Below are 18,829 nucleotides of genomic sequence, written 5' to 3' on the forward strand. Positions count from 1 at the left end.
GAAAGCAACCGCTCTTTAATGCCAAGCTCCTCAATAATTGATGCTCAGTCCATGATATGCCCAGCATTCGTCTCCAGCACCACATCTCTAGTGCATTCACTTTCTGTTTTTCGGATGCCCTTAGTGTCCATGTGAGACATACAGCATACAGAAAAGTGGGAAATATGAGGGATCTGACAATCCTGGTTTTAGTGGTCCTTGTAATGTTCCGGAGGGATTTAAATACGGTAAACAAAACAACATTGAGCAGCCAATTTTGGAAAAAAATGTTATTGTCTTGTATGACAAGTAAGAGTCTTACAATATTAAATCTGAACAGATTTGAATTACGAGATGTGAATTGGTCCTTAGACATTATTTTGATACTATGCATTGTGTTACAGTGTTCGGATCAGGTACAAGTACAAGTGTAAAAGAGTGCCGAAAAGTACTTTTTACAAAAAATAATCTTCAGTTAGAGAATCTGCCTCCAATGGAAGATGCGCTACCTACGTAAACATATTCTCCGTGCAGTTTACCAAGGAGGCTATGTTTGGGGACAGATTATAGCCCCTCAGCAACAGCTTCCATGTCCTGCTGACTGGAGCTGGTCCAAACAAAATGGTTATTGGGAGCCCATATGTACAAGCCTACCTGCGGCGGCTGCTGCTTGTTTAGAGCTTATTCGTTGCCGCTGCAAAACAAAATGGACAGGGAGGTGCAACTGCGTTAAGAAAAAACTAAAATGCACGGACCCATGGGCATGTAGTGGCAATTGCGAACAATATATATCTTACTCGTATTTTAACCCGCATTTTAATCAAACATCTGCTTTGTTAATTTTATCACATTTATAATAACTCTATTGGCGAAAGTTTTCCCAACATCTATATTTATACGTTTAATTTATATTTGTATATATATCACGTCCAGAAGTAATTTTCTACAACCAGAAGAATAACAACTTATCAGAAACCATCGAAACATACTTAAAAATCCTAAACGCTGCATACCGCTCTTACAATGCAGGTACGCCGCGCGACACAAAACATTTTTTTTATCAGAGTTATGAAAAAAAAATGTTTAACAAGTTTACTATTCTATATAGTAAGATAACTGGGCTATTCACAGGTATTTTTTTTCTAGAGCAAATCCTCATAGTTTTAATTTTGTAGAGGATTTTCGAAAAAAAAAGTGGAAAGATTTTTTTGGAATTTTTAATTTCTCGATTTTTTTGTATGGAAGAGTGAAAATTTAGTCACAGAAATGAATTTTTCATCCTCGAATTACACGAAAAAGACACCAAACTTGATATACTTGCTAGATGTATGCAGATATATAGCTTAGAGTGAGGCGCGCCGGAGCCACATTTGCCCCCCCTCCCCTGCCCACCTGCTGGGTGGAACCTCTTGGCAACCGGGCTTAATCGGCTCAGATCATCCCCAGGAACACCTGTTCCAAGCGGTTTGCTTTGTCTCCAAAATGCAAGGTGGTGGACCTTAGAACCCCAGCTACGAGGGAGATAATGGAGATGATATGTACTACTGATAATTTTGTATTTTATTTTTCAAAGAACCTAAGAAGTGACCATTTGACACATGACAGGTCAAGGAGATCCTTCAGGAAGAAGAAGATCTGTCAGAAATCGTGCAGCTGGTCGGCAAGGCGTCGCTGGCCGAGACCGACAAGATCACGCTCGAGGTCGCCAAGCTGCTCAAGGACGACTTCCTGCAGCAGAACAGGTACCGTTCTTGTGTGTTGAGGGCAGGTAGGGGAGTCACTCAAATCTCATCTAATTTCACGTGGAAGTTAGTCACGGGAAAAAAAATATTTTTTACCGTTTCTAAGCAGTGTAAAATTAAGAGAAAAATTGTGTCGAAGAATCGTCAAAATATGAGTCTATAATCAGTAATCACCATATAACTTTATTCACATTTGAAATTGAATTCGAAGTGAATTAACATTTAACATAATCGGATATTTTTTCATTATATTTAATTGTTATTAATGAATACCTTTAATATACTCGACAGCTACTCAGCCTACGATCGCTTCTGCCCGTTCTACAAGACAGTTGGCATGCTGAAGAACATGATCGCGTTCTACGACATGTCGCGACACGCCGTGGAGGCGACCGCGCAGTCCGACAACAAGGTCACGTGGAACACCATCCGCGACGCCATGGGCCCCATCCTCTACCAGCTCTCCTCCATGAAGTTCAAGGTCAGTCTACTTCTCATTATCTTCTCGACCTTCCTAGTCATGATTAAAGACTGCTACTAAATGTAGGATTTCTCCAATAAATACCACAATATGCCTGATAATTATTTCTGAATATGTGAGTTTGATATGCCTACGTTTCAGTGCAGGGAGACCTTTCTGTGGTATCTTCTGACTTACACCCGCCAAAACGAACAAATAACTGCATCATAAATATTATTTTATTTAGTAATTTGTACATCAAATTTTGAAAATCATATTGAACTGACAGATAATCTGAGGGGCAAAATTGTTGTCATTTAAATTGTTTTATTCACGACAAGAATAAAAAAATAGTAGCTTATGACAGTTTGGACACGCGCAGAACTTGCTGGCCGAGGTCAAGTTAAGTGACTAGACCTAAAAAAAATCCAAGTCGTATAAAATAAATAATTTTAATGCAATGTTTCGGTGGCAGGACCCCGTGAAAGAAGGCGAGGCTAAGATCAAAGCGGACTTCGACCAGCTGCTCGAGGACATGGCCGCCGCCTTCCGCAACCTCGAGGACTAGACGCGGCAGGGCGGCCGGACTCGGCACGGCCCTGTTCATATTCCATCCGTGGCGTGACGTCGTCTGTCCTATATAACCCCATTAGTGCTGCAGGTAGCTGTTATATGACAGTTTAACCTTTTGAACGCCTAGAACACAAGAAGCGTCGTAACTGGTGAACACATTTAAGTGTTATGGCGTACCCTGTTAAAGAAACCTTCACACTTGCGTGTGCTCACTCACTATTTATGACGTAAAGCGTTCAAAGAGTCGTCGGCCCGACACTTTTATCTGCTTGTAGTGTTTAATTTTAGCACTTGAATATACTGCACAAAAGTCTCCGGATAGTAGACGCCACGCCACGGATCGTAATCCTAATTGTCTATGTAGAGAGTGCATAGGTTGTTAAGTACATGTATTACTTATTTAAAGCTGTTGGGCCGCGTCCATTGTAAATATTGTTCCCACTCGGTGCGTCGCACCATCGGTTGATTAGTTTTTATTATTAAATAAAATATACTATTTATATACACTAACTATGAATTATTTGCCCGATGATATTTTGTGTGAATTTTCGAAATCAATGTATCAATCAATGAAATCCTCTTGCATTCCACGTTATATTTAGAGTTAATCAAAATCGTGTTAACGCTTCAGCTCGCCGGTCTACGGCAGTTTGTGTTCAGTATTAAGTCGGTTCCAGTTGTACAAATATTAACGATTTGCTCGTATTGCTCGAGATTCTTGCTGTTTCGGCTCTGTGACGTTAAGTGTTGAGAGGAGACGAGAGTTATTATAAATAATAAATATATTAAATATTAATGTTGTATTTATTGAGTAGGGTGCGCTGCTATTAAATACATTTATATTCCTTTCATTGCCATTCGTTGTCATCCAAAACTCAACAGTCAAAATCACTGGTAAAAGCGAACGAATAAAACCCCCAAAGAAAACCCTGAGCACAATTTTATTAGGCTATATTATTATTATTTGTATGTCTTGTCCATTTCTCGGGACCATGGGGTCCCGGACCTTTGGGAGGCGTACGTGGGGCCGAAGCCAACAGCGCAGAGGCCCTTTAAGACACTTTAATCTAAAAGCAAGGGATACACGTGGCGGATACTATCCCCGAACGCACAATGTGATACATCCGGAGATGGTCCCCGCCAGGTGCAAAGACTATTGCAGTGCAGCACTTTTGTGCTGCGATGGGAACTAAGGTCATGGGGGAAAGTTGGATGGACTGGATAATGGGCTATGGGAGAGACTAGCGGACACCTGCCGTGACAATCAGTCTCAAAATTGTAAATGACAGGTGGTGACTCGCCAACTCGTTGGGTGGGCCCCGCAATGGCCGCACGCACAGTGCGACAACAGGGCAACACTTTGGAGTGGCTTATGAGGTTGTCGAGAGGTGAGTCTGCGGTAGCCAGATCCCGGTAATCCGTTCAGCGGGCCACCGGCCTTATGACATTTTACACTTCCAACCTGGAGCATAGGTCCCGCTCTTGCTACTCCACTCTGGCCGGCCAATCAAGGCAAGCACAGAGGCGAGGGCCAGATGACAGGGCCCTCTGGAATAGGGGTCCGCGGTGTCGCCACTCACCGTCAGCTCGCCACAAGCAATATTATTATTTGTTTCTCCATTTTGGAATTCACGGGCCTATAAATCCCGGTCTTTTGATAGGCTTGCGTGGGGATATATACTGGATCAAGCAGATCTTGTCAGTAGAAAAAAGCGGCAAATTTGAAAAATGTAGGCGCGAAAGGATATCGTCCCATAGAAAATTTAAATTTCGCGCCTTTTTCTACTGACAAGATTTGCTTGACCATCTATAGATCCAACACGTAGAGGCCCGTTAGAGAGCTTTAATGTCATGTAGAACGCCCGCTGGAACCCGTTCACAGGCGCAACAATAAACACCCATGAACCGGTCGCACGTATTAGTAAAAAAATTCGCAACCATACGCTTGTCACAAATCGTAAACAATGACGGATTACAGAGGCGACATCTGTCCTAACCTTTCAGTGTGCCTCCTCATTGTGCAAACTTTTGAATGGAATGCCGAATGACACGGCTGGTTGTACGTTACGTACAAATCATTAATTCATTATGGAGTGTAGAAGTAAGTACCTCTACCTTCCATAAAAATCATGTAGAAATGGCATTTGACGTCCCCTCCCCGAAGCCTCCCTGCTATCTCCCCGCAATAAACGGCAGGCTGTTTCGTACAGAAAATGACAGACATTAACGTCTCCAGTTGGTAAATGCTCTAGCCAATACTTTACTCTTTGGCTTAATCTATTACTTAGGTGGTTGGTCTGTGAGCAATCTGTCAGCAATTCTGTGAGCCTCACTCGCAGACGTGTCTTGCGCGAAATGACTGCAGCGGGACTTTTAAGTAATGAAATTTTCATGGAATTGCGATATCTGATCAAACTTTCGAATGCATCCACATGCGTCCATCGGTAAATTTTATTACAAAAGGCATAAGGTCCACCGATGTTGCCGTTGGTACTAGAGTCTGTGCGGAAAGACAAGAGTCGTGTAATGTATGGGGCCCAATCAAGGCCCAATACATTCCACAACTTCACTTTCCGAACAGACTCTATGCCTGGAAAAGTGTTTGACTAAACTGGCTGATTCTAAAACTGTTCCTAAAGCAAATACTCTTGACATTTAGGTATCCAACTGACATCTATAAATAATGTCAAAACATGCCTAAATGTTTGGTCGTTGGTAAATTTTTAGAAATATTTACAAGCGCGACTTGATCAAGTTTAGTGTCTGAGGGAAGTCAGAAGGAAGAAGAAGAAGAGGGAGGGAAGAAAACATCAAGATGTCGATGATATCGCTGTCGTCGCCCGCCATGAGCGACAAGGCCCTGCTGCTGAGCGTCGAGGACCTCATCTCCTTAGCCATGGGCCCAATAGAGGTAACTCCACAGTTAGATACGTTAGATAGGGTAATTACGAGTAGATTAAACATCAACATGAGCGACAAGGCCCTGCTGCTGAGCGTCGAGAACCTCATCTCCTTAGCCATGGGTCCAATAGAGGTAACTCCAGAGTTCGATACGTGAGATAGGGTAATTACGAGTAGATTAAACATCAACATGAGCGACAAGGCCCTGCTGCTGAGCGTCGAGGACCTCATCTCCTTAGCCATGGGTCCAATAGAGGTAACTCCAGAGTTCGATACGTGAGATAGGGTAATTACGAGTAGATTAAACATCAACATGAGCGACAAGGCCCTGCTGCTGAGCGTCGAGGACCTGATCTCCTTAGCCATGGGTCCAATAGAGGTAACTCCAGAGTTGGATACGTGAGATAGGGTAATTACGAGTAGATTAAACATCAACATGAGCGACAAGATCCCGCTGCTGAGCGTCGAGGACGTCTCCATAGCTATTGGCCCCAGGGAGATGGACTTAATACGAGTATACATAGTAAATATCTGGGAGACCGAGCTTTGCTCGGAAAACATATAAAAACTCAAAAATGTACGTTTCCCCAGAAGTAAGATCTAGCTATATCGATTTATCGGCCCCGAAAAACCCCATATAGCAAATTTCATCGAAATCGTTAGAGCCGTTTCCGAGATCGCCGAAGTATATACACCAAGAAATGTAATCGGTGATCAGGAACCAATTTTTATAATTCAGTCATCGATGGCGATCAGGCGATCACATTTAACTATTACTCTGTTCGAGATCCTGAAAAGAAAACGGTGAAAAATAATACTCCTAAAAATACGTGTGATACCTCATAGATTCGTCATGATGCCTAGAAAAATGTATCCGAAGCGTGTATTTTAGCACACAAAAATATCAAAAGTTATAAGCAAAAACCGGCCAAGTGCGAGTCGGACTCGCGTTCCAAGGGTTCCGTATCACAATTTTTAACAATCTATTTTTTATGTGAAACGTGAGTGAAATCTCTTTAAAAAATCCGTAGGGGTCGGATCAAAAACTGTAATTAATCTCACACTTGACTGTACATTTCTAATAGGTTTTCCTGTCATCTATAGGTATAGACCTATATTATGTATTTTTTTTTTAATTTTAGACCTAGTAGTTTCGGAGATAAAGGTGGGGGAATGGTCATTTTTTGCCTATTTTCTTAAATAACTTCTAAACAGTTTATTCGAACATTATAAAAAAAAAAAATTTGAGATCCTTACAATAAGCTCTTTCATTTGATATGTAACATGATATAAGTAGTTTGAAATTTTTAATTTTTTAATTTTTTCATTATCCCCCAAAAGTGGCCCCCATGTTTGTTTACGTTACATGTCCGTATTTGGGTCACAAACTTACAACAACAAGGTCATGTCTGCCGTGCACTTTGACATAAAAGTCGTCATGGGTGTCGTTTTATAGGTTTCTGGGAGTGCCGGTTTCGAAAATGATGACAGTTTTGGAATCCGACATGTCTGCCGTGCACTTTGACATAAAAGTCGTCATGGGTGTCGTTTTATAGGTTTCAGGGACTGCCGGTTTCGAAAATGATGACAGTTTTGGAATCCGACATGTCTGCCGTGCACTTTGACATAAAAGTCGTCATGGGTGTCGTTTTATAGGTTTCAGGGAGTGCAGAATTCGAAAATGATGACAGTTTTGGAATCCAACTTGTCTGCCGTGCACTTTGACATAAAAGTCGTCATGGATGTCGTTTCATAGGTTTCAGAGAGTGCAGAATTCGAAAATGATGACAGTTTTGGAATTCGACATGTCTGCCGTGCACTTTGACATAAAAGTCGTCATGGGTGTCGTTTTATAGGTTTCAGGGAGTGCAGAAAAAAGTAATGCAGTTGACCTATAAACGGACACCCATAACGACTTTTATGTCAAAGTGCACGGCAGACATATTGGATTCCAAAAATGTCATCATTTTCGAAACCGGCGCTCCCTCAAACCTATAAAACGACACCCATGAGGACTTTTATGTCAAAGTGCACGGCAGATATGTTGTATTCCAAAACTGTCATCATTTTCGAAACCGGCACTCCCAGAAACCTATAAATAAAACGACACCCATGACGACTTTTATGTCAAAGTGCACGGCAGACATATCGGATTCCATAACTGTCACCATTTTCGAATTCTGCACTCCCAGACACCTATAAAACGACACCCATGACGACTTCTATGTCAAAGTGCACGGCAGACATATCGGATTTCATAACTGTCATCATTTTCGAATTCTGCACTCCCTGAAACCTATAAAACGATACCCATGACGACTTTTATGTCAAAGTGCACGGCAGACATGTCAGATTCCAAAACTGTCACCATTTTCGAAACCGGCACTCCCTGAAACCTATAAAACGACACCCATGACGACCTTTATGTCAAAGTGCACGGCAGGCATGTCGGATTACAAAACTGTCATCATTTTCGAATTCTGCACTCCCTGAAACCTATAAAACGACACCCATGACGACTTTTATGTCAAAGTGCATGGCAGACATGCCGGATTCCAAAACTGTCATCATTTACGAAACCGGCACTCCCGGAAACCTATAAAACGACACCCATGACGACTTTTATGTCAAAGTGCACGGCAGACATGTCGGATTCCAAAACTGTCATCATTTTCGAAACCGGCACTCCCTGAAACCTATAAAACGACACCCATGACGACTTTTATGTCAAAGTGCACGGCAGACATGTCGGATTCCAAAACTGTCATCGTTTTCGAATTCTGCACTCCCTGAAACCTATAAAACGACACCCATGACGACTTTTATGTCAAAGTGCACGACAGACATGTTGGATTCCAAAACTGTCATCATTTTAGAAATCTGCTTACCTGATTCAAATAAGGTGCATTTATATCTAGTCAGCCAACATCAACAACATCTATACATATCTACTATCGAAATGTACTTTTGATAGTAGAAGTACGAAATGTAATCTGAAAGGAATCAAGTAATGCATTCCTGTAATGAGGAATCGACATTGATTCCAATTCCTAGGAATTGTAATATTAGAAAAACGTATTCCTGATTCCTCAAATGGAATTGTACTTAGTAATTTGGTATTATTTGGACCCGGGTATGTCCTTAAACGGACCCGGGTATGTCCTTAAACTACGTCCAAAACCACCGGTGGACGGGCAGCAGCGTCCCTCAAATTCGGTGTACTCGACTGCGATCGCCAACCCGCCTGCCAAGCGTGGCGATTATGGCATTCACCCCCCATCCGGCACGTATGGAGGTCCAAGGGGGAGGCCTATGTTCAGCAGTGGACGTATTATGGCTGAGATGATGATGATGATTATTTGGAAGCAGTTGTGGCCGAGTGGATTTGACGCCCGACTTTCAATCCGGAGGTCGCGGGTTCAAATCCCGGCTCGTACCAATGAGTTTTTCGGAACTTATGTACGAAATATCATTTGATATTTACCACTAGCTTTTCGGTGAAGGAAAACATCGTGAGGATAAACCTGCATACATCTGCGAAGAAATTCAAAGGTGTATGTGAAGTCCCCAATCCGCATTGGGCTAGCGTGGGGACTATAGCCCAAGCCCTCTCGCGCATTAGAGGAGGCCTGTGCTCAGCAGTGGGACGTATATAGGCTGAAATGATGATGATGATGATGAATTTGGTATTGTAGATTACAAAGTAATCTGGGAATCGGTAATCTGATTACAAAGTAATTTCGAGTAATCGTGGAATCAGGAATCAATTACGAAATGCCCATCTCTGCTATATGGGTGCCAAGTTCTGTGTTGTGTAGAAAATCCTGAAACTATAAAAGATTTGTCTTGGCTAGTTTTTACATACCTATACGCTACTTTTCTAAAATTTGGTTTGTTGGTAAAAACTAGCCAAGTCAAATCCTTTATAATTTCAGGATTTTCTACACCACACAGAACTTGGCACCCATATAGATCTGAATTCTTTTGTCGGCGAGTCAACAACGACACATATATATCTCCTTGAGAAACATAGTGTCACGATACAAAATTAAGAACCATTCGAATAGTGACGTTGTTCCATTATTGAAAAGTTGAATTTTCAGGCACAAATCATTTTGTATAGTGACACTATGTTTCTCAAGGAGCGTATATATTCTTAATATTGAACTTGGCTTTCATTTCATTGCATTGGGATGAAAACATTACATGATCAAATAATGTAGGTGAGTATTAAGTGAGGTCGATTAGTGACTGATCCAGGCGGTTTTGTATTTGGTTGGTTAACCAATAAATGTTATAATTACCCGAAAATGTAGGTACAAATTGTTTGTTTATTTTTATTTAAATACCTTAAGATAGAGACTATAGGTACAGTCAGCAGCAGAAGTTGCTAAGCGGGCGAGGTGTTCAAAATTACCTTGACACGCTCTTATTCTCTTAACAATAAAGTCGCGTCAATATCATTTTGAACACCTGGCCCGCTTAGCAACTTCTGCTGCTAACTGTACATACACTATTCACTATAAGTAACTTACAAAAGCAAGCTCTGATGTTATTTTATCATTTGCAGAGAAATACAGTGAACTTCAAGATGATCCAGACTGTTCTGCACATCTTGGCTCGTCAGATGCGCATGCTGGAGCAAAAAGTAACTAACAACATTATAATTATCTAAGCCTCTTGATAATATGAAATATAGGCATATTGCAGACTAACCAAATTATGTTGGTAAAACTATAATATTAATGCAGACGCGGTGGCCGGTGCGGTGGCCGGTGGCCGACTATTTGGATTTCATGACCTGTAAATCCCGGTCTTTTGATAGGCTTGCGTGGGGATATTGATCCAAGTTTTAATAATAAATAAGTAATAATGGCTTGCCTTCATTCGCCGTTCAGTCGCTAAAGCTATAATAATATGTACGACAAGTTTTCTTTTGTGCAATAAAGTTCAAATAAATAAATAAATAAAATGTTGATGATAAGATTCCACGCGGACGAAGTCGCGGGCAACAGCTAGTATATTTATAATAAATATTACATCTGGACTCTAAATGAATAGAATTCCAGTGTTTGATTACTTTACTGGCCGGATCAGATATAACAGCGGCCAGGAGACTGTTCGGACTGCATTTAATGTCATTATCATTATTTGTTTGTCCTTTCCACATCTCGGGACTAAGTATAGGGCCCCGGAGTTTTGGAAGGCGTGCGTGGGGCCGACGCCAACAGCGGCCCTTTAAGACAATTTAATCTAAAAGCAAGGGATACACGTGAGAAGAAGATAGAGAGATTTCCGAAAAGACTCCTTCTATGAGTGGTCAATTACTTGTAGCACTGTTGGTGGGTACAGTCACCTGCAATAATATGATACACAAGGAAGGGCGCAAAAATACGTACGGCACAAAAGTATGTCACGCTCTCCTATTGCTCTACAAATAAGATCGAGTCCGATATTTTTGCGCCTTCGTTGTGGTGTATCATATGGGTCGTTCTACCGTTTCGTGCCGATTTGGTGTCCGAGCCCACATCAAGCCTTAAAATTATAATTTTTTATATGTGGTTATTTTTAAAAGGTATGTTTATGTGATACGGAGAATGCGCCAGTTTTGGAATTTAGCTAAACCTAATGATCTATTAAATAAAAATTAAAAACATGCGAAAAATTCATTTCCCTCGACATAAAATGGCGTACCATTGGGTTCAAAAATTTAAAAACACTATTATTTGCAGATAAACCCTCCTTCCCATTATTGTTTATAAATAAACAAATAATCAGTATTATAATGGTACATGGTACGCATTTTTAAAGTTAAATTATCATAGAGAGAACGCACTTTTTAATTTTGTCACGCGAAAGACTTCATTTTCACTCTAAAAAATTGCAACTCATGCCAAATCTAAACGCGCCTTTATTCACGAATACCTGTGATTGCTACGTGTTTTTACTACCTTAGTCTACCGCAATACGTCAACGAAGGAGGTTTCGCGCTCTTGATTTACGAGTAATTTTGGTTCTCCTCACCGGAAAGGCACTTTGTCACGGTTACTACTCATTTCCATCCATTAAGTAATTTGGTGCTATATATTGTAAAAAAATCACCTTGTTAATAATCTGTTAGCATTTTGGCATATCTTCATTACTTTTACTTGATGACATTCTAGCCTTAAAGACGATAAAGAAATTTAAAAAAACCGTCGAAAGTTCATTCCACTCCAATTCATTCCTCTCCATTTCTCCCAATATTTTCGGATGAAGGAAATGAACCAGTCTGGAAGGAAATGAACAATAATTTTGTATGACAGATGTGATACCTTTTTATGTTTTTAGCCCACAGCCCAAGAGTTATATGCACACATAGGCTCTCAAATCATAACTCTCATGTTTTGAAACGTATGTATGTCCCATTCTTTCGACTTCGTTAGACCGTTTGACAGAGTTTCAGGGTATAGGTTATTTCTTACCTATACCCGACACTATGTCATGGGAATCCTGTTGGTTGTGGATATTGCATATAAATAAGCAGATAGGCGCGTAAGCGTAATTAGTCTCTTTTTTCATGGCAAATATTGTAAATATATCGGATAGATACATCATATTTCCAACATTTTATAAATGCGGAACATTTTGGACAAGTGAACCTATTGGAACTTATCTAATGCCTAACTTATCTGCTAATTAACATACTGAAAACTTTTTATAGTCCTGGAATAAAGCTCAAGAGCGAGCCCTCCGAGGGCAGATATTTATGAGGAGGGTCTCACAAAGATCTGCTCCCGGGAGCCTCTTCTTGTGCTAAGTTAAAAATACGGGTTGGCCGTATCAGGGAAATTTCTTGTAACTTTGTAACCGTTTAAAGGCCAAGCTTTAGAAAAATCCAGAAAGTTCATGAAACAATGGTTCAAAACCATCTAGAACTGGAGAGGAGCGTCCCATTCCCACCCCTTTCTGCGAGTTCCACAAAGAAAGAGCAGGCAGCTCGGAGCGTCCGATTGTGGCGCGCCTTCCTGCAAGGCTGAAAGCCGAGCTTTCGCAGGAGAGTAGACCTTAAATTGTTTCAATGCCGAAATGCAAGCGATGCCGAAAGGCGAGCTCCGCATGAGGTGTTCAAAATTTCTTTTAACTATTGGCAGCGGGCACAATCGTGCGAGGTCAAAGACTGAGCTTCAGTGGAGCTGACCTCAAACAAGAACCAATAGCCGAATGTATTAAAAAGCAAGGCCGACGGCCCGGGGGAGCTTCAGATAGGGGCACATTTCCGTACAAGTCCAAACATCAATCTGTAAGAGTGCAGAACTTTGCTAAGTGAGGCCAAAGGCCGAGATCCGCATAAACGCTGAAAGCCCAGTCCGTCTGATCACGTTGCGCTTCCATAGAAGACCTAACTTGAGAACTAAGAGAGCTTGAAATTTAACCAATGTGATCTCGGACCCTCCTGCGGCTTGACCTTTGCATTTTTCCTCGAAAGTGCGACTTGTTGAGTCTACAACCCTATGGAGTTTGTTATTTATAATAAGTATTTTGATTATTCGGGCGTACTCGGCCCTTGGCCTCTATCTACACAGGGTTTTGGTGTTTCGTAGAGAACGCTCTTCGACCTCCAACGGCTTTAGAGCTCAACATCGTGTTTGCGGTCCGCTAGTTTGCTTTTACACAACTATTTGTTCGTCTCCAAGCTCTGCTGTCCTGCAGCTTTACTTTGGCCCGCCGTTCCCTTTGAAACGGCTTATCATGGTAGTGTCCTAAATCTAATATCTGGCCCACTTCATTATTTAAAAAAACAACATCTGCTCTTTACAAAGACGGCTAAGTCACTTTACCTACTAGAAAGTTTAAATTTATGCCGCAGTTCTCTCCCGAATAATATCAAAACTAACGATTGTTTTTTATAGCAATTTCTAGATAATTTAAGCTTTTTTAATTTCATTTATGTAAGCAGTTTTTTACATTACAAATCTCATTATTATATGTTTCTAGTTTTGACATATAATGAGACCGAAGAGAAATACTGAAACATCGTAAAAAGTATTGTTAAAAAGTAGGTTATTATATGAAACAGGTCAACAGGGTAGATATACTTTTTAAAAGCCAAGCTATTTATGGTTCCATCGTTTAAAATATTATCACTTTGATTTTGACTAATAAAGTTAATTTATATTTAATATACTTCTATTCGTGTTTCATTACCTTCCCTTAGTTTTTCATTTCCATCTGTGCCTTCATTACTTTCCTTATTTGTTTTCCAAAAGTATAACTAGTATATAGGTGCCTTTCTTAAAATAATATACACAATACGTATACACATCCACAATATCAAAATCTACACTGTAACTTCAAAATAAAAAAATCTCCAAAAAAGTGGCAAATCGGCACGAAACGGTAGAACGACCCATATATATTTTTGCAGGTAATAGGTAGGTAGGTATATCGGAACGGCCGAGGTGCTAAAAATCTGGACAAGCATTCTAACGCCTTGATATTGACGTGTCCAGTGCTTGTCCAGAAGTCCAGATATATGTACATAACGTATATTATTTACCCTAGACGAGAGGTATTTTGAATCAATATGTTCAGATTGAGTTGTTTTATCATTCGTGATCAGATCATCATTCATTACGTATACCTACCTACCTACCTACTTTATCGTGGTTAATACCTATACATAATGGGGCTTTAATTCCAGGGCTTGATTTTATTATTATTATTATTTTGGTCCTTGGTTTTTCTCGGTATTCCAGGGAATACCGGTTTAATGAGATGCACGGGCCGAAGCCAAGTGCATATCATATAATAAAATTATTAACTACATGAATTTTGACCATTTTCGGCTTGGTTACAGCTTGGTCCTGGCACTCCTGGCGGTGGTAAGGTAACTGAAGAAGAAGGGAGCTGCAAGTCGTTCTGGAGAAACTTTCTGACTATGCGGCATGTGTTTAAAATGACTGCTTTTTGCATAAGTAAATATGAAGATGGTGATATCGATAGGGTTTTGACAAAACAATGGGTACTATTGTTACGTTGGTTAACTTCCACATTCTAGCTATTTCATCTTTCAAATCGGTGTATTTGGTAAGTTTTTCAGCTATTGTATTTTGTACGTTGTGAGTGTTTGGAATTGCTACGTCAATTAAAAGGGCTGTTTTGTTTGTTTTGTCTACTACAGTGATATCTGGTCTATTGTAGTGTGTGGTTCGGTCTGTTAAGATAGCTCTGTCAAAATACATCTTGTAAGCATGGTTTTCTAAGACATTGTCAGGGGTGTATTTGTAGTAAGGAACGGCTGGTTGGGCTATCAAGTTATATTTTATCGCAAGTTTCTGGTGGACTATGTTGGCTACCTGGTCGTGTCTGTACTTATAATCGGTCTGGACTATTGCTCTGCATGCTCCGGTAATATGTTGTATAGTTTCTCCTGAACTATTGCATTTCCTGCATGAATCTGTGACTCTCTTTTTCATAATGAATTTTTGATAGTTACGGGTCTCCATTACTTGGTCCTGTATAGCCATTATAAACCCCTCTGTTTCTGGGAAAAGCTCGCCACGATTCAGCCATGCGTTCGACGCCACTTTGTCGACATTAGGTTGGCTTAAATCGTGGTAGTGTCTTCCGTGTAGGGATTTCGCGCTCCATGCGGCTATTTTTGTTTTATTATCAGTGATTTCTTCGGATTTTTGGGTAGCTTTTTCTTTTAAGTTTAAAGGAGTAAATTTCTGGTCATTTTGTTCTATGGCATTGTGTATTGAAGAAGAATTAGATTTTTGATGAAAATATGCTCTCATTGCTGTAATCTGTTTGTTGTGGAGATTCGTAATATCAATAATTCCCCTGCCACCCTCCTTTCTAGGCAGGGTTAGTCGTTGTATGCAAGATCTGGGGTGGTGTTTCCTGAATTTAGTCATGGTGGTATTTATAGTACGCTGGAAATTTTTGAGTTCTGATTTGCTCCATCTAATTATGCCAAACGAATAAGTTAGGATGGGTACTGCGTAAGTATTTATTGCTTTGATGGTATTTCGTGAATTTAGCTGGGTTTTGAGTATGGAGTTAAGTCGGTGTTTGAATTGTACTTTTAGTTTGCTTTTTGTTTCTTTATGGTGGATCAGTTGTGATTGCAAGTAACCTAAGTATTTATAGCCAGTTTTATCATCTAACGGATCTATAGTTTCTCCTGTTTCTAATGTGTAGGTATGCCTGTAGTTTCTTCCTGCTTTAACACTGTTTATCTTACATTTATCGATCCCAAATTGCATCTGAATATCTCTCGAGAATATTTCAGTTAAGTTAGCCAGTTGCTCAAGCTCTGGTTCGTTTGCAGCGTATAATTTAATATCATCCATATAAAGTAAATGGTTCAAACGTATTTCGTCTTTGTCTGTCTGTCCGTCTCCGTCATTAGTGTAAGATTCAAACTTGAGAGGATGTCCTGTGTTGGTGTTGTTTAAAATGTTAGATAGAGGGTTGAGCGCGAGGCAGAACCAGAGAGGGCTGAGTGCATCTCCCTGGAAAATGCCTCGTTGAATTTGAATATGGTCGGTTTCTATTGTTCCAGTTGGTGTGTTAAGTCTTAGTCGGGTAGTCCAATTATGCATTGTTGCTTGTAGAAATTGAATAATGTGTGGATGAATTTTGTATATTTCTAGAACTTTAATTAACCATGAATGAGGCACAGTCATAAGCCTTTCTGTAATCAATATACATTGTGTAAAGGTCAGATTTAGATTTGGATACTTGGTTTAGAATTATAGAGTCTATGACTAATTGCTCTTTGCAGCCTTGGCTCAGTTTTCTGCAGCCTTTTTGTTGTTCAGCGAGGATGTTGTGGGTGTGGATGTGTTTGTAAATGAGCTCCGAAATGCAACTTGTAATTATTTTATAAACGGTTTGAAGACATGTAATGGGTCTATATTTAGCCGGGTTTTTAGGATCACTGTGGTCTTTCGGGAGCATATATGTTGTGCCTGCTGTGATAAAGGTCGGGATAGTGCCTGGGTGTAAAATAAAGTTATTTATGTGGTTGTGCAAGTAGGGATGGATTACAGTGAACTTCTTATACCAATAGCTGTGAATGTGGTCAGATCCTGGCGCTTTCCAATTATGTAAATTACGAATAACCTGTTGAAATATGTCTATCGGGATGATTTCAAATTCCATTTCTTGTATATGAGTGTTGTTCGCTGTTTGTGTCTGAATCCATTCTGCCTGGTTATTGTGCTCTATAGGGTTTTGCCAAATATCTGCCCAAAACTTGTGCAATTGTTCTGTATTAGGGCCATTGTAGGAAGCAGGATTATTTTGTATATTTGTATTGTTAGTACTAGATGTAAGTTCTCGATAAAATTGCTTTTCATTATTGATAAATTGTATATTTTGTTCTTTTCGGAGCGTGCATGCTTTGTATCTATGAAGGCGACTGCAGGTGACAGCTAGTTTCTGTTTAAGTGTGTCCAAAAATTGTACTAAATGTGTATTCATTCCTTCGTGTGTGGAGTGGACTTGATATTGTTGTTTAATTCTTTCTACTTGCATAGTAAGAACCCTGCTTGTATTACCGTTAATATATTGTGTCAACCTGCCTATTTTAATTCTCAGATCTTTAATTCTCTTTTCTAATCGATGTTCCCAGCTTGGTTTCTTCTTCCTATGGGGTTGGTGTGATGAACCAGATGGTATAAGATGAAGTTTTGTTCCGTTAGCTTTCGCAGCTGTCCAGCCTGCGCAGTAAGTTACAGTTTGGAGGGTAATAAAATCTGTGTCTTTATTGATATTTTCTGGAAGGATTATGTCATTAATATAAGCAACTATTTTAGATAATTTCTTGGATGGCTTTTGCTTGGGAATGTAAGGTCGGTTAGTGGGTTCTATATATGAGAAATGTCCAAGCGCTTCTGAGAATATTTCTTCTAATTCAGAGCTTCTATCTAATTCAAATTGATGTTGGGATGTATTACCTAGATGTGTGTTTGTAATAGTTTGAAAGCTATTTAGGTTTTGGCTATCGTTAAGAAGTTCATTATTAAATAATTGAGTATCCAGGATGTTATTAAGGTCATTCCCTCTGTCTGCTTGTCGGTCAGTTAGTTCGTCCTCTACTTCTTGTCTGATTTCATTTAGCCTATCATCTGTAATATATTTGTTGTATATTATTGTTCTTCTTTGGTCAGCTATTCTTTGTTCGCTCAAATGGGCGAGCATCGGAAATTTGGTAATGAACTGTTCATGAAGTGGTTTTCGGTATGCTGTTCTGTTGGTTTCTAGGCGTGTTATCTGAAAGTAAAGTCTGATTATTACTTCATTCTGTTCGTTAGACCATCTCATACGGGTTTGTGTATTGTGAGTGGGTGTATTTTGGGATATGCGCGTTACTTGTATACCAGATGATGTTTGGGTGCTATTATGTGTATCTATATCAGCTTGTAACTTTTGTAAATCTTCTCTAACTTCAGCGCGAATTTGGTCTACTCTACTTTGGGGTATCATTTTAAGACGTTCTATTGCACGTTTTTGGTCTCCAATTCTTTGCCGGCTGACCTTCATATGGGGATATTTCTCTAAAAACTTTAAGTGCAACGGCTCTAGATAGTTCCTTCTATCAGTATCCAGTGATGTGAGATGAAGGTAAGTGCGTATTATGAACTCGTTCATTTCAGATGTCCATTTATTACGCTTAGAAGTTTCAACCTCGGTGGGTGCAGTGTCGATATCCTCATGTAAGAGGGCATCCTGCACAACATCCTCGGTGTTGCTACTAGTCAAGGTGGACTTAGATCTAGTCATATAAGAGGGGCGAGTTGATGGGACGGAAGAGAATAATGATTCTGTATCATCGCCCGAATCGGCTGTAGCTTCGACACCGGTAGCCCGCCTGCTCAGCTCCCGATGACCGGCTGTAGTATCTTGAATGACGCGGGCCCGCCTGCTCAACTCCGCGCCACCGGCAGTTCGCATACTGAGGCATCCAGTACCGGCTCCAGATGCGCCCCGGCGACCCCCGGGCAGCGACCGTAAATTGTACCTGCATTTCTTACCTGTTTCCATGATAGACATTGAAGGTTGGGACCGTTAGTTTGGGAAGTATTTTAGCTGGATGTTGTGCTAGTTTTATTAGTTCAGCCTTAAGAAAGGGTGTGATCAAGGTGTTGTTGACCAGTTATAATAGCTCTTCTACCCGTAA

At 40.3% G+C, this 18,829-nt stretch overlaps 2 protein-coding genes across 2 annotated transcripts in view; both read left to right on the top strand.

The window, feature by feature from the left end:
* LOC134671159 (V-type proton ATPase catalytic subunit A) overlaps positions 1-3,550 on the top strand; it is a 30,297-nt gene extending 26,747 nt beyond the window's left edge. The window contains exons 12-14 of the mRNA XM_063528928.1: positions 1,585-1,721; positions 2,013-2,202; positions 2,657-3,550. Coding sequence (XP_063384998.1) covers positions 1,585-1,721; positions 2,013-2,202; positions 2,657-2,749 — 420 coding nt within the window. The 3' untranslated portion in view covers positions 2,750-3,550. The remainder of the gene's footprint in view (positions 1-1,584; positions 1,722-2,012; positions 2,203-2,656) is intronic.
* Positions 3,551-5,845: 2,295 nt separating this feature from the next.
* LOC134671547 (uncharacterized) overlaps positions 5,846-18,829 on the top strand; it is a 28,808-nt gene continuing 15,824 nt past the window's right edge. The window contains exons 1-2 of the mRNA XM_063529407.1: positions 5,846-5,911; positions 10,226-10,303. Coding sequence (XP_063385477.1) covers positions 5,846-5,911; positions 10,226-10,303 — 144 coding nt within the window. The remainder of the gene's footprint in view (positions 5,912-10,225; positions 10,304-18,829) is intronic.

This window comes from Cydia fagiglandana, chromosome 15 (assembly GCF_963556715.1).
Source record: "Cydia fagiglandana chromosome 15, ilCydFagi1.1, whole genome shotgun sequence".
Taxonomy (NCBI): domain Eukaryota; kingdom Metazoa; phylum Arthropoda; class Insecta; order Lepidoptera; family Tortricidae; genus Cydia; species Cydia fagiglandana.